Genomic DNA, 17197 nt, shown 5'->3' with positions numbered 1-17197 from the left:
AGGTGGTGCGTGTCTGGGCTTTAAATCAAGTCGTAGCAATAGTTCTGTAGTGTGGTGTGTGGGTTTTTTTCTTTTTTTTAATTAATTTATTTATTGACTGTGTTGGGTCTTCATTGCTGCACACGGGCTTTCTCTACTTGTGGCGAGCAGGGGTTACTCTTTGTTGCAGTGTGCGGGCTCCTCATTGCAGTGGCTTCTCTTGTGGAGCATGGGCTCTAGGTGCGTGGGCTTCAGTAGTTGTGGCTTGTGGACTTAATAGTTGTGGCTCACGGGCTTTAGGGCGCAGGCTCAGTAGTTGCGGTGCACGGGCTTAGTTGCTCCGAGGCATGTGGGATCTTCCTGGACCAGGGCTCAAACCTGTGTCTCCTGCATTGGCAGGCAGATTCTTAACCAATTCCCACGAGGGAAGCCCTGTAGTATATTCTTTATGGTAGCAAAGCAACACAACCTATTTGTCTCAAGGAATATTTACTCTGTGTGCATGTGGTGTGTATTCTTTTTTTTTGAACAGTTGCACACGGACAAGAAGCAGATCAGCGTGGGGTTCATTGGCTATCCGAATGTCGGCAAGAGCTCTGTGATAAACACGCTGCGCTCTAAGAAAGTTTGCAATGTGGCGCCCATCGCAGGTGAAACAAAGGTACATCTGGCTCGAGGGGGTCTTATTTACTTTGACTTACTTTATTTCCACGGAGGGTGATAATTCAGGACATGGAGATGTGTATCTGCCTCTTTTGGACAAAGATCACCATTGGGAGTTTAATCTCCATATAATAGTCGGGAATGTCTGGCAGCTGTTTCCGCCCTTTTTGGTAAGACTAAGAGGACTTTGTATGCCACTGCCTGGCTTTGGCATGATTTGGTGTGTGCCATTTGAGTCTGTTTTAAATTTTCACTCCAACCTTTTGCTTTGGTAAACAAAACTAACCCAAGAATATTTGGTACCTGGGTTAAGAAAGAAAATTCAGTTTTAGGGTAGATTCTGTTAGTTGGGGGTCCTACCCCGGAAGGCAGAGAGCAGCATGGTCCTGCTGAAAGGAACAGGGTCCAGGCAGTATTAAGCTTCCAGGAGCACTTTTAAAAGTCAGAAAAAGCTTTACTGGACATTTTTGCACAATACTAGATGGAGACCCTGCCTCTGCATTACTTTTCAGCCCTTAGCGGATGGAACCTGTAGTTTATGCCTTGTGGAAGTGCCTCACGCGCGGCACAGAGGAGGGGCTCTGGCACTCCATTGCCCAGCGGGTTGCTCCTCGCCGACCCCACCCCCACCCCCAGCTCTAGTTTCACGAGCATCGGGGGTTTGTGAGGTCCTCTCAGGCGCTGACCGGGGGGACTCTGCTGTTTAGGTCTGGCAGTACATTACCTTGATGCGCCGAATATTCCTCATCGACTGTCCGGGTGTGGTTTACCCCTCTGAGGACTCGGAGACGGACATTGTGCTGAAAGGAGTCGTGAGTATTTTGGGCCCGAGAGGCCCTTTGTTTGCCTTTTGCGGGGAGCATTCTGTGGGGAGCTCTGGATACCTTTGTTTTTTACTCATTCAGCAGGCAGTTTGGGGTCAGCCTGTCTGACCAAACTTGAGGAACATGACACTGAACAGGGCGGCCTCTCCATTCCACTTAAGCCTGTTTGAGGAGTTAGTGGAACTGTGGGCATATCTGGTCAATGTCATCCCACAAAACGGTTTGTCGTTTACACACGGGATCCAGAGGGAGGCAGGGCCTGTTTATGTTTAGTGATAATTCATCTTCGTGGGTTTATGGGTTGAGTCATTTTGGAACTCGGTCATTTCCTCACTTGTTTCTGAAGACGACCGAGAGCTCTAAATGGTTCCACTTAACCTTAACCAGTGCTTCTGGCTATACATCCTGTGCGGATCCTTCCCTGCTTTCTTAAACTGTTCCATTCTCTTTGTGTCCTGGGATCGGTGGACTTTAACCATTTCTGCAGGTCAGTAGCACAAAGCGTTCCGAGTTTAAACTGCTCGCAGAAGCTGCACCGTCTGTTTGTGGTGAGCCGGGATTAGAGCAGAATTCTGGGCTCCGCAGCTGTGGTCGGCTTTCCATGGCGCTCCTTTCCGCCGACTGCGTCTCGCCACCTCCAGGGCAAGCTCCTGCCAGGCCCCGCTTGCTTTGAGGCATTGAAGTCTATTTTCAGATATGGTTACAAAGAACACTGGGAACTTCAATCCTGCCATAATCAAGTTTGTAAGCAAGACCTTTCCTATCAACATGTAGGTTCAAGTTGAAAAAATTAAGACTCCTGAAGACCACATTGATGCTGTACTTGAACGAGCAAAGCCAGAATATATCAGCAAGACGTACAAGATTGATTCTTGGGAGAACGCTGAGGACTTTCTTGAGAAGCTAGCTTTCCGGACAGGGAAGTTATTAAAGGTGAGCCAGGATTTGTGAGAAATCATACTGGGACATGCTGCAAGCATGTGCGGGTGTGGTGTGGACCTTTTGTTATATGTGTGTGTGACCAGTGTGAAGTGTGAAACTTGGCAGGTAGGTGGTGATGGACAACTGGGACAGCCAATGTGCCTCCAGACCGGGAGGTGATTTTGTTTAAATTTAATTGGGCATCTTTCTGGACATCTCAGGGTGGAGAGCCTGACCTGCGGACGGTGGGGAAGATGGTCCTCAATGACTGGCAGAGGGGCCGGATTCCTTTCTTCGTCAAGCCGCCTAATGCAGACCCCCCTGCAGCCCCCCAGGTAAGAAAAGGGCGGGCACACCTCTCGGAAATCATGGTTACTGACCTGGGTGTGGTGTGTGTTTGGACTGCTGTCTTCTTCCTTTAGGGTAGAACTTTCAGCTGCAATGTCTCCCATCCCAGGGTGCCACTGCTGTGACCTTGGGGGGTGGGGGGTGACCAGGAAGTAGGCGTGTGATAGAAGACTGAGTATAAATGCCAGTCTTCAGGGCCTTGAAAAAGGAGGGCTCATCAAATGTGAGTTCTCTTGTGATTTTTGTGTCTTTTCTTCTGCTTAAGAACAGAGAGGCATTTGCAAGATTTGTTTGTTTCACAAACATTGTACCCAACCAGGTGGCAGGCCCTGGGAGTGGAGGAGTAAATAACATGGTACACACACACCCACGTACGTGCGCGTGCGCACCAGTGGAGGGGTGTTTGGTATTTCCTGATACCAAATAGGTTTCATTTTTCCATACCCATTATGCAAGCCTCTGGCACCAGCTGGGTGTCCAGTAACTGTCAGAGTTGGTGCAGACCCCACAGGTTAAGAGCTGAGTCCCATAAGACTGCTCCCACTTCAGATGCCAGCTGCAGATGGGATTCTCAGGCTACCCACACTTCTGCCCAGCTGACCACAAATTCAAGAGTTCCCCAGGTTTGATCACTTGCTAAAAGGACTCACAGGACTCAGGAAAGTGGTTTGCTTATGATTACTGGTTTGTTATAAAAGATACGCATCAGGAGCAGCCAAATGGAAGAGGTGCATAGGGCAAAGTACGGGATAGAGGGTGGTGTGGAGTTTCCCTGCCCTCTCCAGGCAGGCCATCCTCCCAGCACATCAGTGTGTTCACCAACCCAGAAGCACCCCAGAGCCCGTCCTTTAGGGGTGTGTAGAGGCTTCATTACGGAGGCACAGTCGGTTAGATGGTTCGCCACTGCTGATCACACTCAGTCTCCAACCCTCTCAGCCGTTGCCTGGGCTCTCCCGTGACCAGCCCCCAGTCTGAAGCTGGGTCCCACCACAGTCTTCTCATTAGCGTAACTTCGGGGGAGAGGGGCTTATTACGACTAACATCTCCTGTCTTTACCCAGGAGATGCCAAGGGTTTTAGGAGCTGTTGTGCCAGGAGCTGGGGGTCAGAGACCAAATGCGCATTTTTATTAAACTACAGGGAGACATAGGGCGAACAGAGAAATATGTGACGTCAGGTCAGGATTGCTGTGAGGGAAACTAAACCAGGGTTAGGGGTTTGTGGGAGACAGAGGCGTGTTTTGTAAGTGGGATGGTCAGGGACAGCCTCTGAGGGCGTGGCCTTTTAGGGGAGACCCTAGTGCTGTGAGGCAGGAGTACGCGGCTGTCGTGAGAGGAGAGCGTTCCAGGCTTTGGGAGTAGCACCCCCGTGCGCCCGAGGCTCAGCGAGCCCCATGTGTCGTGGTTCTGGAAGGAAGGCCAGGGGCAAGGGATGTGGCCGAGGCCTCTGGGTCCGTGGAGGCCCGTCTCTGCTCCTGAGTGACCCTGTGTGGAAATGGCGGGGTTTTCCCTCACTCCTCCCCCACATCTAGTCGTTAAGTTGAGATGATCAGTCCCCCAGCTCCGACTCTCCACGCCCTTTCCTCTTTTTGGTGGTGGCAGAAACCCCCTTGAGAATCTGAAGGCTAAAGACTACCTTACCAGAAAAATGTATGAAAATGTACATACAAATTTTGTATACTGTTTCCTAAATTTCATGGATTCCTGATGTATTTAGTGCTTCGTGCAGTCACCCTCGCCTTTGGAAAAACCCCTTGAGTTCTAGGAGCCTCAGTTGTGAGTGTACAATGGGGGCTACGTGGGGGCTCAGGCTGCTGGTCCAGCTCCCCTGCGCCCCTTCCCCAAAACGGGCTTGGCGTCTCAGTGTCCGCCACCTTGGGGATTGTTCTAAACTTTCCGCAAAGATTTCCTCCTCTTTCCTCACACTCATCCTTCAAGGTGCCTCCTCAGTGCCTCTCATTTGGAATTACGCCCTTTTTTTTGGCCGTGGCATGTGGCATCTTAGTTCCCCGACCAGGGATTGAACCCTCGCCCCCTGCGTTGGGAGCGTGTAGTCCTAACCACTGGACCACCAGAGAAGTCCCAAGGTGTGTGCTCATTTGGGATGTGCTTTCTCAGCCACCCCCATTCCTTTCAGTCCTCAGGGATGGTGTAGGGAACCTTCCCTTTCTACAGTGTATAGTTGATTGGTTTTGATGGCTAAATACTCTTAGAGATGGTGCATCCTTTGGGACCACAGCTGTATTCATCTGATCCTTCCACGCTGGGTTCAGGGTTTAATGCACATTGACTTACAATAGATTAACAGTATGACTCAGATGTGCGTGTTTTCTATACTTAGTCCTGAGAAGAGGACTGCCTTGTTTGGGAGCAAGGTGTTTAAGTTCAGAAATTCATCAAGGAAGTTTGCTCAATATTCTGTAATAACCTAAATGGGGAAAGAATTGAAAAAGAATAGATACGTATGTATGTATAACTGAGTCACTTTGCTGTACACCTGGGACTAACAACATTGTTAATCAACTATACTCCAATATAAAATAAAATTTTAAAAAAGAGAGAGAGAAACTCAGTTTTCATTTTCTGATTCCATTTCTCTCCCCACCTCCACCCCTTTTTGGCCTGACTAGCTTCCATCCTTCTCATCTTTGGATGTTGCCACAGAAACAACCCAAAACAACCCCGAAGAGGAAGTCACAGAAGCTGTAGGTGAAGAGTCGGAATCCGTCACTGAGAAGGAAAAAGAGGAGGAGCCTGGTCACTGTGGCGCCGATTCGGAAATGCAGCAGATTCTGGCGCGGGTCCGGCAGAATTTTGGCAAAATCAATGTCGTGCCTCAGTTTTCTGGGGATGACCTGGTTCCTCTGGAGATGTCTGATATCGATGAAGAGCTGGAAAGCCTTTCTGCAGAGAGGGAGGAGGAGGAAGAGGAGGAGGAAGAGGAGGAGCAGGAGCACCGAGGAGACAGTGAAGAAGAGTCTCAGGCAGAGTCCCAGGAAGAACACGCAGCAGACAACACCAAGGCCGTCATTCAAGCCCTGGATGAAAAGATCGCTAAGTACCAGAGGTTTTTAAACAAAGCCAGAGCTAAGAAGTTTTCAGCAGTCAGGTAGCGTCCTCATCTGCTCTTGAATTGCAGTTTGCTCGCTCCTTTTCCCAGAAATTTGCCATGAGGATTGGAGCGGTATTTATAGGGCAGGGGAGGGTATTGCCATTGTTTTAAAGTGATCTGTACATTTTTAGAATTCAGCTGCCTCAAGTATGAGAAGCTTAGTAGTTCAGTCTTTTACATATGCCAAGGGGCTGCAAAAATGGTGTTGCTTCCACCAGTGGTGTTAACCACGTGCAGAGGAGCGGGGTGCCTTTAATCTGCGAGCTTGTCGCGGTCTCCGCGTCAGCACGTGCTGCGGGCAGGGGGGGATGTCGGCTGGCTTCATTGCTCTGCTCTTCCCTTTCAGGATATCCAGGGGACTGAGTGAAATGGTTTTTGCAAAATCCGAAGAACGAAGAAGAACAGCTAAAGAAGACACAGAAGAAGATCCAGGTACAGCTAAATTATTGAAATCATGTGCATGTGATGTGCATCTTTGGAGCTTTGGGGAATCTAAGTGTAATCTCCAAATTATCTCTTGTACCGTCATCCACACAGATATTTCTCATATCTGACAGATTACCCTGGTTCCACTTACTGTTTGTCACACAAATTGGCTTTTTTTTATTATGTACATTTCTTGGGGTTAAATTGGTAATTCAGGAAACTTCCTCTAAAAAGAGTGCATTATTAACCTTGTAATCTAAAGGTGGGTCCAGAGACAAATTTTTTTCCTGGGGGTGGATGGTTCATGTATTTCTTCTTTATGTAGTTGGGCTAATAGCTTCTATATCGAGTGTGTTTTCAAGACAAACGCAAACCCCACCATGGCCCGCGAGGTCCCCCGGGTCTGGCCGCCTCCCAGCCTCGTCCAGCTTTTCTCTGCTTTGCTCACTGCATTCCATTCACACGAGCCTCTGCCTTCCTCCTCCAGCATATCAAGCTCATTCCCACCTTGGGATTCACAGACACATTTTGAATATAAAATTCCTATTTCTTTTCTGTGTGTGTGTTTTCCTGTTTCATTCCCAGCACCTCCCAAAAAGGGAAAGAAGAGAAAGGCACAGAGGGAAGAGGAGCCGTCAAACAAAACTCGCAAGACGCTCACATCTAAGGAGGTACGTGTTTTGATAACAAACATCACCTGGGTGTAGAGTAGAGGGCGAAGTCCGTTTCTTACGATTCACTCCTTCCAAAACTAATGGTCTGGAGTTGAAGTCAAGGAACCAGTGACCTGGTTGAGGCCAGTGAAATAGAATCGAGAGTTGGCCCACTGCGTGAAGGTCCTTGAGTTTATATCTCGTTTCAGGAATTCCTGATCACTGTCCTAAAACATATGGATGACTGTTTGGAAGAGTCCAAGGGGTTTATGTGGCCTTAGGGGAATGACACGTGGTGAGCAGATAGATCGCCACCTTCTGTGCAGTTCAGCTCTGTCACCAGGCGGGCTCTCCAGAGCTGGAGGGGGCCCTGGAGGAGGTGGAGAACTTGTGGTCAGAGTGTTCAGCCTTAGACCAGAGGACCCCTTGTCGGGAATGCAGGAGAAAAGATTTAAGCATTGGATGAGGTTGGACCAAATGACAGTCTGTAACTTAGCGTTGTCCCAAGTTACAGTGAAAGTGCAGACTTGGGTCCATAAGGGGAACCCTCCCTCGTTGTTGGTGCTGCTTCCGGTATTTGTGGGAGCAGCGTGGGAATGGAGCACAGAGAAACAGAGGGACCTGTTTCATGACTTTCAGTGTTAGATTGTTTTTTTCCCCCTCTTTGTGTGTTTGTGTGTGTGTGCCATTTTTTACAGCGAAGGCGAGAAGCCCGACAGCAACGATCCAGAAAAGTTGGTGTACGCTACTATGAAACACACAACGTGAAAAATAGGAACAGGAACAAAAAGAAGACCAGTGACTCAGAAGGGCAGAAACAAAGACACAGGAAATTCAAACATAAGCAGTAATGTTTTAAAAGTTGTTTATTAAACTGTACAAAGATATGCGATTAGAAACTGTGTTCATTTTCTTCATGCGCAGTTGGCATTTCGAAGGCCATGGTGCATCTGTTCTTGACAGAGGTTTGACAGTTGAAACTGTTCACCAGCACTAGTGAAAATAAAGATAAGCCCCAACCCTCAAGAATCTCAGTGATCGGGTCCACTGGAACTTCTGACACTTGAATTAGCCCTCTGAGTTCCTCAAGAGTATAACCCTGTCATCATGTCTGATAGAAACAGGGCTGAGGTCTAGAAAATGCGGAGTGTGGTATTTCTTGTGTACTGGCAATGAGCAGTTTTGAACAGAAGCTCTTTGGAATAGAACTGTAAAAAGAAGAAAATTTTAGGGATATCGTGTACAGAGCCCAGGTTTTAAAATATGAAGAGAAAGTCACAGCAACTTGTGTTGTCCCTCACTGAGTCTGTTAGGGGAACCCAATTAGGACATGAGTGCTTTACTGTCAAGGAGTCGTACGACTAGCACATCTCGGTGACCACAGTTCTTTCCCATGAAAATGACAGGACCCAGGCCATTTTAGTGGAATCTTGGGGTTACTTCCTCAGGACACCTGGATACAGGTAGAAGTTGTAGCTTCAGATTTGAGATTAGAGCCTATGGGGCTTGTTTGACTCAGTGGAACACACCTCTTCTTGTTGGTCTGCAGTTTTTCCAGTGAGCCTGGAAGCACTAGTCAGGACGGGTGTCAGGTCCGAGCACCTCTTCAGGGGAACACTGACCACCTGAGGCCTTCCCATCAAGGGGGAGGATGTTAGTGCTTTCTTAGTTGTGCTACTTGTGAAGTTTTACTGAGTGATGGAACTCAGCTTGCTGGTCTGTCCTGAATCAAAGATTGATGTCGCTAACTTAGTCTCCTGGGTCTATGAAACCAGAAGAGTCCTGAGCCTCCAAACTCTGAGTCTAGCTTATGAGGAATAGTAAAATGCAGTTGTCTACAGGCCATGGCCTGGTCATTAATAATTAGAACTGCTTGTGAGGTTTGGGCTAGTCAGAGGGTTGTAGGGTTGGGGTTTGATTATCTGCAGAGGAAAGTGAACTAAATCACAGCAGTGGTTGGGAAGGAGCTGAGGTCCAAGCAGCTCACAGTGGACACCATGACCTGTATTTCTTAACAGCACATGTTTACTTTCTCAAAAGCCACGGGTTTGACTCCCTGCCATTGCCTCCTCACCCAGGCAGTCTGAAACTAAGGAGGAAGGGGTCCAGTGACTTGGCAAGCAGGGATAAGATTATACACTATAAAGTGAAAACTCCAAAATGAGGTGCTAGAACTGCACTGGAGTAGGGATGATGAAAGGACATCAAATAAGGGCAAGACTAGGGTCAGAGGAACCCGGGTTAAGGGACAAGACAGACTGTGGACCAGAAACGTGGGGCAGAGAAGCAGCTTCGTTTAGCCAGGAGTAAGTGATAGTATGGAGTGACAGTAAGAAAGCACCTGAGAGGGATACAGCCAAAAGGGGTGAATTCTACCTGTCTTACTGTTGGAGTCGGCAAATCCCGAGGTAGGCCACGTGTGGAGACTACCTGAGCTACACCCGCCTTCCACTGTCCAGCCCAGAGCCTGGCTGCCAGACCTTAGATGTCGCTCAACACTGGTTGTGTGACTTCTGACAAATACGTAGGTGGAGATCAGGGGAGGGCTACAGCTTCTTCACTCACAAAACTAGCTCTTTTATTACAAAGGGCTTATGGTGGGACAGTAGTGCTTGCTGAGACCCATGTGGAAGTTATCACTTCTTTGGTGCAATAATGCCTTCCAGTTGGGCCTGAAAAACAAAAACAAACTCCATTAATACTTGAAACTTGCAGCCTAACACAAATAGCTGAGAGGTGATAAAAGTCTCCGGGAAGAATAATCCAAATGCTGCCACTCCAAGTGTTTTTTCCCTTCATTCCTAACTCCATATTTTCTAAATTAGCTGGTTTCTGGCTTGGCATTCAGTCTTGCTGCATTAGGAGAAATCAGAGCTGTCCTGGTTTCCATACAATAGCTGCTCGGTGTATAATATAAGGCATTGAAAACGAAATTGAATAAAAGTTGTTGAAATAGTGGTTTTCCAGGGCTCACATTTCGGGCCTGAATACATCTGCTAAGTTAAACATTTGGCTCTCTGGTTTGGGAGCCTGGGAGCTCTGTGCTGGGACAAGAGGTTTGGGAAACAGCAAATTTTCAGCCACTGAGACAACTTGACACCCAATTAGAGAAAATTGCTACCAGTGAGTAGGGAGCTGTCCGTCTCGTATGTAAAGCTTCAGACACTTGGGAGTTACTTACTCCGCTCCTCTGGCAGCCAGTAAAATAATTCATTATCATGGTGCGTGGACACATCTGTAAGTAGGTCTGTCCTGGGGACTGCGAACACTGCTTTATGTGCAGTGCAGCTTTGAGCCAATAAAAATAACTTCTAAAGAGTCCTTCACTCTGGGGATTACAAGGTTGCTTGTAAATGTTAGAAAGATGCCAAGGTGTTCTTTGTCCTTGCCGCAAGTACCATTGGAGGAACTGAGCGACTTGGGCTTATGATAAAAGAACATGGCAGATAAGGGAGGCCGCTTCAGAGACTGCTAAGTAAACACATTCACATCTGGCTGTGAAAGTTTGTTTTGTTCAACTCAGCAACAAGAAAATCTGTCATCCTTCACTAGCAATTAACACAAGGCCTTCTTTATCTCAAATGCCTGGTCTTCTTGGCTTAGCACCAACAAGCCTGCCAATCACAAGAATGTACACTTCTGTGAAACTTGAGAGGAAAGGGAGATACATCCAGGGACCCTTCCTGGCTGGGGCCATGGGAGACAGCCACTGAAGGTCAGTAGGCTGTACACCTAGAGCAGTGGTTCTCGGACTTCAGCAAGCATCAGAATCACCTCGAGACCTTGTTAGAATGGCTTGTTGGAACCCAACCCCAAAGTTTCTGATCTGATTGCTCTGGGCTGGGGCCAGTGGTTTGTATTTCGAAAAGTTCTGGTGATGAGGATGATGCTGGTCTGGGGCCCAACCTCTGAGGACCTTTGGACCAGACAGGGAGGCTGGAGTTTCAGAGGCCTGGCCCCCTGCCCAGCCCTTGTCACTAGTCCCTCTCCCTCCCTGCAGCTCAGCTGGATAAAAGTATACCATCAGCAAAAGAGCTTTGATAAAAAACACCTACAGCTGAGTTCCTCTGACCACACACCTGGGGAAGGTTCCTGATTTGAAATCGTTCTTCCCTCAAAGGGCTTCCCTGCCCGCCCCAAACGCAGTGCCACAGAGGGAACTGCAGGTAGGAAAGCACTCCTGTGAAAGCCTGCTGGAGAGACCCAGCCCACCCTAAGAAGGCTCCAAAATGCCAGTTGCCATGGGACAGAGGTCCCACCTCTTGACATATCTGCCTCTCCCAGGCAATAGGCAACTTTTACCCAAGGGGAAAGACACCCTCCACTGGAGAGCCAGGCTGATGTATCACGAGGGTTCAGAGTTGAGAATATAGCCTCCCTCCAGAGCCAGATGGAGACGCACAGAGATGCTGGGTAATGACCCCTCACCTCCCCCAAAAGAGTCAGCTTCCTTTACTCCTTGGCAGTGTTGAAAGTCAGTGTAGGACAAGGAACCAAATGCTTGGCCTGCTTTGCTTGGCTGGCAGGGCCTGGGGGTGGGGTGGGGAGGGGGGAGGGGGGTATGGAGGGATGGGGGGGACTCTGCCTGGGCCTGGGCATCGATTACCTTCAGCTGCTGATTTGTCCGCTTCAGGAACTGAATCTCCTCATTGTGCTTCTTCTCCTCCACCTGTCTCCTCTCACTCTCCCGCTTCTCGACAGCCTCACATTTTGCTTTCTGCTCGTTCACTTGCCTCTCCAAATCTCTCTTTTCCGTTTCTAATTCTGCAATCTGAAGACAGAACCCCCAGTCATCCTGGGACGTCGCCAAGTGAATGGGGCAGTGCGAGTACCTGGGTGCAGGGGACTTGGGACACAGCTGTCCAACCCAAGGCATTGCCAGGGTCTGTACTGCCACCCAGTGGGAGGTCAGTGACTGGCAGGGCACGTCCAAGGAGAGACAACTCCGCCATGACCGGACTGGCCGTGACACTGAACCACAGGTGATGGGTTCACCAAGGTGATGGGAGAGTACCCTAGGAGGCCAGAATTTGGTGCTGGAACGACAGGCTGTGGCCCTGAGACTGACAGAAGAGTTGCCGAGGGCCCAAGCCTCCTGGTGAACCCACTCACTTTCTTCTCCATGTCTGACTTGCCCTGCTCGGCCTGCAGCGCCTTCCGCATGCCGAATGCCACGCTGCTTTCGTACAGGGTCTGGTAGGCGGCGATGGTCATGCGGATCTCGTCCCGGACGCGCAGCAGCAGCAGCCCCCGCTCCGCACAGTTGATGGTGACCTCGCGGATCAGCTCATCTGCCGAGGCCCACACACGGCGAGGTCAGAGGAGGCAGGCGGGAGGGGAATGTACCGCAGGCGGGAGGGGAATGTACCGCATCCACCGCAAACCACCTTCCTACTCGGCAGTCGGAAGGGCACTAGGGTATGTCCTCCTCACTTGGAGACAGCCTCAGGGAGGGGCCCTGCCATGCAGCCACTGCTCTGAACTTGGCACTTGGGAGTACAGGCCATCAGCAAGTCTGGTTTGGCCAGTGCAGAGGGAGACAAGAGCCCAGGTTTGTGTGCAGCCGTGGGGCCCCTCTCTTCCACCATAAGGCAGAAACTGGGTGCTATTCAAAGAAATCTGACTTTTTCAATATAAAGCTGGTGACTGTTTTAAAGCAATTGTGAAATCCTATGTGCCCCCTTGGCTGGACTGGTTTGGGCCTGGAAACAGCAGGGTCTAGAGCCTACCCATCTCCTCCGTAAATGCTGACTTGGAGGGCAAACCAGAGTCACGTTCAGACTGAAGGGAGCCTGCTAGCCTCCCTGTAGCTGCCTCAGGGTTTGGATGCGGTTTGCAGGTCTGAGTCCACACCGGCAGTGAGGCTAGACTGCGGGCCAGTCATCTGACACCAGCACCTGAGGGGGGAGATCTCAAATTCCTGTGTGTGTCAGGTCACAACAATCACCCTGTAATATTTTTCTGGACCAAGGCCTAATGTTGATGCATGGATATAAATACAGAACATTAAATTTTTCTGATTAAAAACTAACATAGGGACTTCTCTGGTGGTCCAGTGGCTAAGACTCTGTACTCCCAATGCAGGGGGCCCAGGTTCAACCCATGGTCAGGGAACTAGATGCTACATGCTGCAAGTAAGAGTTCACATGCCACAACTAAAAACCCTGCATGCCACAAAAAAGATCCCTCGTGCCACAACTAAGACCTGGCACAGCCAAATAAATAAATATTTTTTAAAAACTAACATATTGGGGACTTCCTTGGTGGCGCAGTGGTTAAGAATCTACCTGCCAATGCAGGGGACACGGGTTCGAGCCCTGGTTGGGGAAGATCCCACATGCCATGGAGCAACTAAGCTCGTGCGCCACAACTACTGAGCCCACGTGCTGCAACTTTTGAAGCCCAAGAGCCTAGAGCCCGTGCTCCGCAGCAAGAGAAGCCACCGCAGTGAGAAGCCAGCTCACTGCAATGAAGAGTAGGCCCGCTAGATGCAACTAGAGAAAGCCCGCATGCAAAAACCAAGACCCAACGCAGCCAAAAAATAATAAGTAAATAAATAAAGTTCTCTTAAAAAAAAAGTTCAATTAAAAAAAAAAAACTAACATATTGGAACTTCCCTGGTGGTCCAGTGGTTAAGACCCCATGCTTCCACTGCAGGGGCCATGGGTTCCATTAATGGTCAGGGAACTAAGATCTCGCCTGCCGTGTGGTGTGGCAAAACAAAACAAACAAACAAAAAAAACAGCTAACATATACTTATGGAAACCTTTGAAAAAACCAAAGACTTAAAATGGAAGTTCTCGTCTTACTCCAAACAGCTGCTAGGGGGCGAAGAACCAGGTTGTCAGGAACACAGGGACTCACTGACAATGGGAGTGGGGGGACTGGCAGGAAAGGTGGGTTGGGAAGGGGAAGAGGGCACAGGTAGCAGTTCCTGGAGGGGCGGGGGAGACACACATTCCAGGATGGGGCTGGCTTCAGCTGCAGGGAGACTCAGGGCCGGGTCTCATCCAGGGTCTGTGCTGAAGGGAAGGGAAGAAGGCGGTAGTGGGTGGTGTAGCCTTCCTCAAGGACCACTCACCAAAACACTGTGAGTACAGCTCCCGGCGCACTGGACAGATGCCAGTCTCTCGGGCCTGCCGCTGCTGCAGCTTCAGGTCCAGCTGCTCCTGGAGGTGCACCACGTCCATCCTGGTGCTGGGGGTGCTGGACACCTGCTGGATCCATAGCTGCGTGTCCTCCACCCACTCCCTGCAACACACACATAGCCGGACTGAGCGAACGAAGACCATCTGCCAGACAGCGTCCTCAGGACGTGAGCAGAGATGGCCCTTTGCACTCTGCCTGAGGGGAGTGAGGGGCAGCTCTGTCCCCAACCCACCAGAATCCTCCAACCCCCTCTTCCTGGAGGAGTGTGTGGCTCTGAAGCCACACCCACTGTGCCATCTCCACCGGCCCCTATCCTGGGGCTGGGCCGTCTTCACTCTCCCATGACCCTCTGTGAAGTCATCCCCACGTTCCAGATCTTACACTCCTAACATGCTGAGGACAGATTTATGGTGGTTGTTGCTTGATCTGAACAGAAGGCCCAGAGGAAATGCCCACTGACGTGGGGGGTAGGAAACAGAGGGGACCAGAAACCTTGTGCCAGCCAGAAAGAGGTGAATGTATGTATTGGGGGGGTTGTACCTATAGGGTCCCCCAAGCGAACCCTGTGTCAGAGACACAGCCAGGTTCTGGAATCATGAGCGGGAGTCTGAGGGCAGAAGCACCATGAGGGAGAGGATCCCATGCATTGTTGCAAGGGAAGCAAGTGAAAATCACCATCCCCTGCTCTGACCTCCATCTCAGGGGAGACTGCAGCCTGAATTTTTCTTTCTAATATTTATTTGGTTGTGCCAGGTCTTAGTTGCGGCACACAGGCTCCTTTGTTGTGGCATGCATGTGGGATCTAGTTCCCTGATCAGAGATCAAACCCGGGCCCCCTGCATTGGGAGTGTGGAGTCTTATCCACTGCGCCACCAGGGAGGTTCCCTGCAGTCTGACTTTTACTGTTTCCCCTTTTCCATCATAACTTTGAAAACTGCTATCAACTTATTACACAAAAATAGTTGAAAAGCCTGTTAGGTAGTGATCAATGTGGCTGCAGAAGAAAGGAGCAGGGTAAGAAGAAGGGAGCTCTCCATGTATAAAGGAGTCTGAAGGAAGGCCTCCTTGAGGAAAGGGCATTTGAGCAAAACCTGAGTGAAGAAACAAGGGAACCAGGCAGATATCAGGGGAAGAGGATCCCTGGCAGTGAGAAGGTCCTAAGATGGGAAAGTCATTGACATGTTTCAGAAACAGCAAGCAGAGAGACTGCCCTGGTGGTACAGTGGTTAAGAATCCATCTTGCTATGCAGGGGACGCCCGTTCGATCCCTGGTCGGGGAAATGAGATCCCACATACCGTGGGGCAACTAGAGAGGCCTCACTTGGCAACTACAGAGCCCACGTGCTCTGGAGACTGAGCGTGGCAGCAACGGAGAGCCTGCATGCCACAACTAAGACCTGACGCAGCCAATAAGTACATAAATAAAATTTTTTTAAAAAGAAACGAAACAGCAAGCAGAGGCCCCCATGGCATTAGCCCAGTGAACAAGGAAGAGAATAACCAGACACAAGATCCTGGATAAATCAGGGGCCACATCGTGTCAGGTCTTCCGGGTCACTGTAAGGACTTTGGATTTTAGTCTGAGCGAGATGGGAAGCCATTATAGAGTTTCTGGCAAAAGACTGGCAGGATCTGACTTATGATTTTGGGGTTGTGTGGGGAATAGATTGTAGGGGCAGACAGTGGAAGCAGAGTTTTCAGGTAGGAGGCCATTGCAGCAGTCAGTGCAGGTGACAGTGACTAGGAACACGATGGTGGAAGCAGAGTGAAAAGTAGTCAGATTTGGAAAATACTTTAAAGGTAGAGCCAAAAGAATGTGATGAAGGACATGACATGTGATGAGAGATCAAAGGGAATGAAAGGTGGCCTGAGCCCCTAGTGGAAAGGAGAAGACAGAATGAGCTGGTTGGGGGAAGGAAGACATTATGATTTAGTTTGGACATGTTGAGTTTGAGATGTCTATTAAACATCTTCATGAAGCTGATGAGGAAATAGTAGAATATATAGGTCTGGAGTTTAGGGGAAAGACCAGGGCTGGAAATAGACATGTGGGAGCCATCAGCATATAGATGGTATTTAAAGCCACGAGCCTGGGTGAGAGCACTCAGGAAATGATGGTAGATAGAGAAGAGGTTTCCCCACTACCCACACTCCCAGGATCTAGCCATCTGCAAGCTCTAGAAACTCTGGGATGCTGGGAGGAAATCTCAGTCAGAAACAGAGACAGGGTACCTCCCCTCACATCCCCAAGTTCTGGGATGCACAAGCCTGGGCCCCCTCCCAGCCACTGCTTTTTTACCTTGGGGGCAGGATGGCATTCAAGATTTCTTCTGCCTGCTTTGTAGGATCTGGGACACAGGAAGTTGAGGGGAGCTTGGTCTTTGGTGGCTGTGGGATGGGACCTGAGGGTCCAGGCTGCTGGGGGCTGACTTTCAGTGGCCGAGCCTGAGATGGAGGGACAAGTTGGGGCAGCAGGTGATTCAGACACTCAGCTCCACACACCCTGGCCCTCTGCATTTCTCCAGGTCTCCTGCACATCTCTCCCCTATTCCCAGCTCACTTTCCCCCATCTGTCCTCTCAGCAGAAGTTATATTTCAGAGTTGAAAGAGTCCACGAAGAATCTCTGGTTCCACCCCAAGCCAATGCTTGTATCTCCTTGAACGGATGTTTTTGGCACAGCTGCTCAGGCCTCTGCTCTAGTGATGGGGCAATCACCACCAGATCTATCCTTGGACCCTGCTATCCTGAAAAGGGGTGAGCCCCATCCATCTCTCTCTGACTTTCTTCCCCATCCTAAATCTGCCCTTTGGGGTTACCCAACATTTGGGCTTCCCGTACCGCTCTCTCATTCTCCTTCTCTGGTCCCAATTCCCTTTACCCTCAGTCACTGCAGCCTCTGTCCCTCGGGACTCTGGATCCTCAGGGCACGGATAGGTCTTTCCCTGTGAGAGCTTCGTGCTCCCCCACCCTCTGAGACCCGTCCTTACTTTGGGGCTCCGTTTCTCCGTGTTCCGGCTCACCAACACCGGGGTGTCATACTTGAGCAGAGAGTCCGCGGGGGGAATCATGGCGGCAGCGTGAGTAGAAGCCCAGCACCGGTCCTCCAGTCAGGGCCTTGTTTGC

At 49.9% G+C, this 17197-nt stretch overlaps 2 protein-coding genes across 2 annotated transcripts in view; one reads left to right on the top strand and one right to left on the bottom strand.

The window, feature by feature from the left end:
• The window catches only part of GNL2 (G protein nucleolar 2), a 23996-nt gene extending 16182 nt beyond the window's left edge, over positions 1–7814 (top strand). The window contains exons 9-16 of the mRNA XM_057705607.1: positions 512–640; positions 1350–1454; positions 2241–2399; positions 2609–2722; positions 5364–5842; positions 6192–6277; positions 6857–6942; positions 7623–7814. Of these exons, the coding sequence (XP_057561590.1) occupies positions 512–640; positions 1350–1454; positions 2241–2399; positions 2609–2722; positions 5364–5842; positions 6192–6277; positions 6857–6942; positions 7623–7775 (1311 nt within the window). The 3' untranslated portion in view covers positions 7776–7814. The remainder of the gene's footprint in view (positions 1–511; positions 641–1349; positions 1455–2240; positions 2400–2608; positions 2723–5363; positions 5843–6191; positions 6278–6856; positions 6943–7622) is intronic.
• Positions 7800–17197, bottom strand: DNALI1 (dynein axonemal light intermediate chain 1). Its single transcript, XM_057705622.1, has 6 exons — positions 17062–17197; positions 16373–16518; positions 14006–14175; positions 12037–12215; positions 11531–11695; positions 7800–9596 (listed from the first exon to the last, which is right to left on the bottom strand). Exons 1-6 carry the CDS (start codon positions 17140–17142, stop codon positions 9561–9563), a joined length of 777 nt encoding a protein of 258 aa, XP_057561605.1. The 5' UTR covers positions 17143–17197; the 3' UTR covers positions 7800–9560.

This window comes from Hippopotamus amphibius, chromosome 1 (genome assembly GCF_030028045.1).
Source record: "Hippopotamus amphibius kiboko isolate mHipAmp2 chromosome 1, mHipAmp2.hap2, whole genome shotgun sequence".
Taxonomy (NCBI): Eukaryota; Metazoa; Chordata; class Mammalia; order Artiodactyla; family Hippopotamidae; genus Hippopotamus; species Hippopotamus amphibius.
The sequence above is the reverse complement of the archived record's forward strand: the minus strand, read 5'-3'. Positions and strand labels throughout refer to the sequence as shown.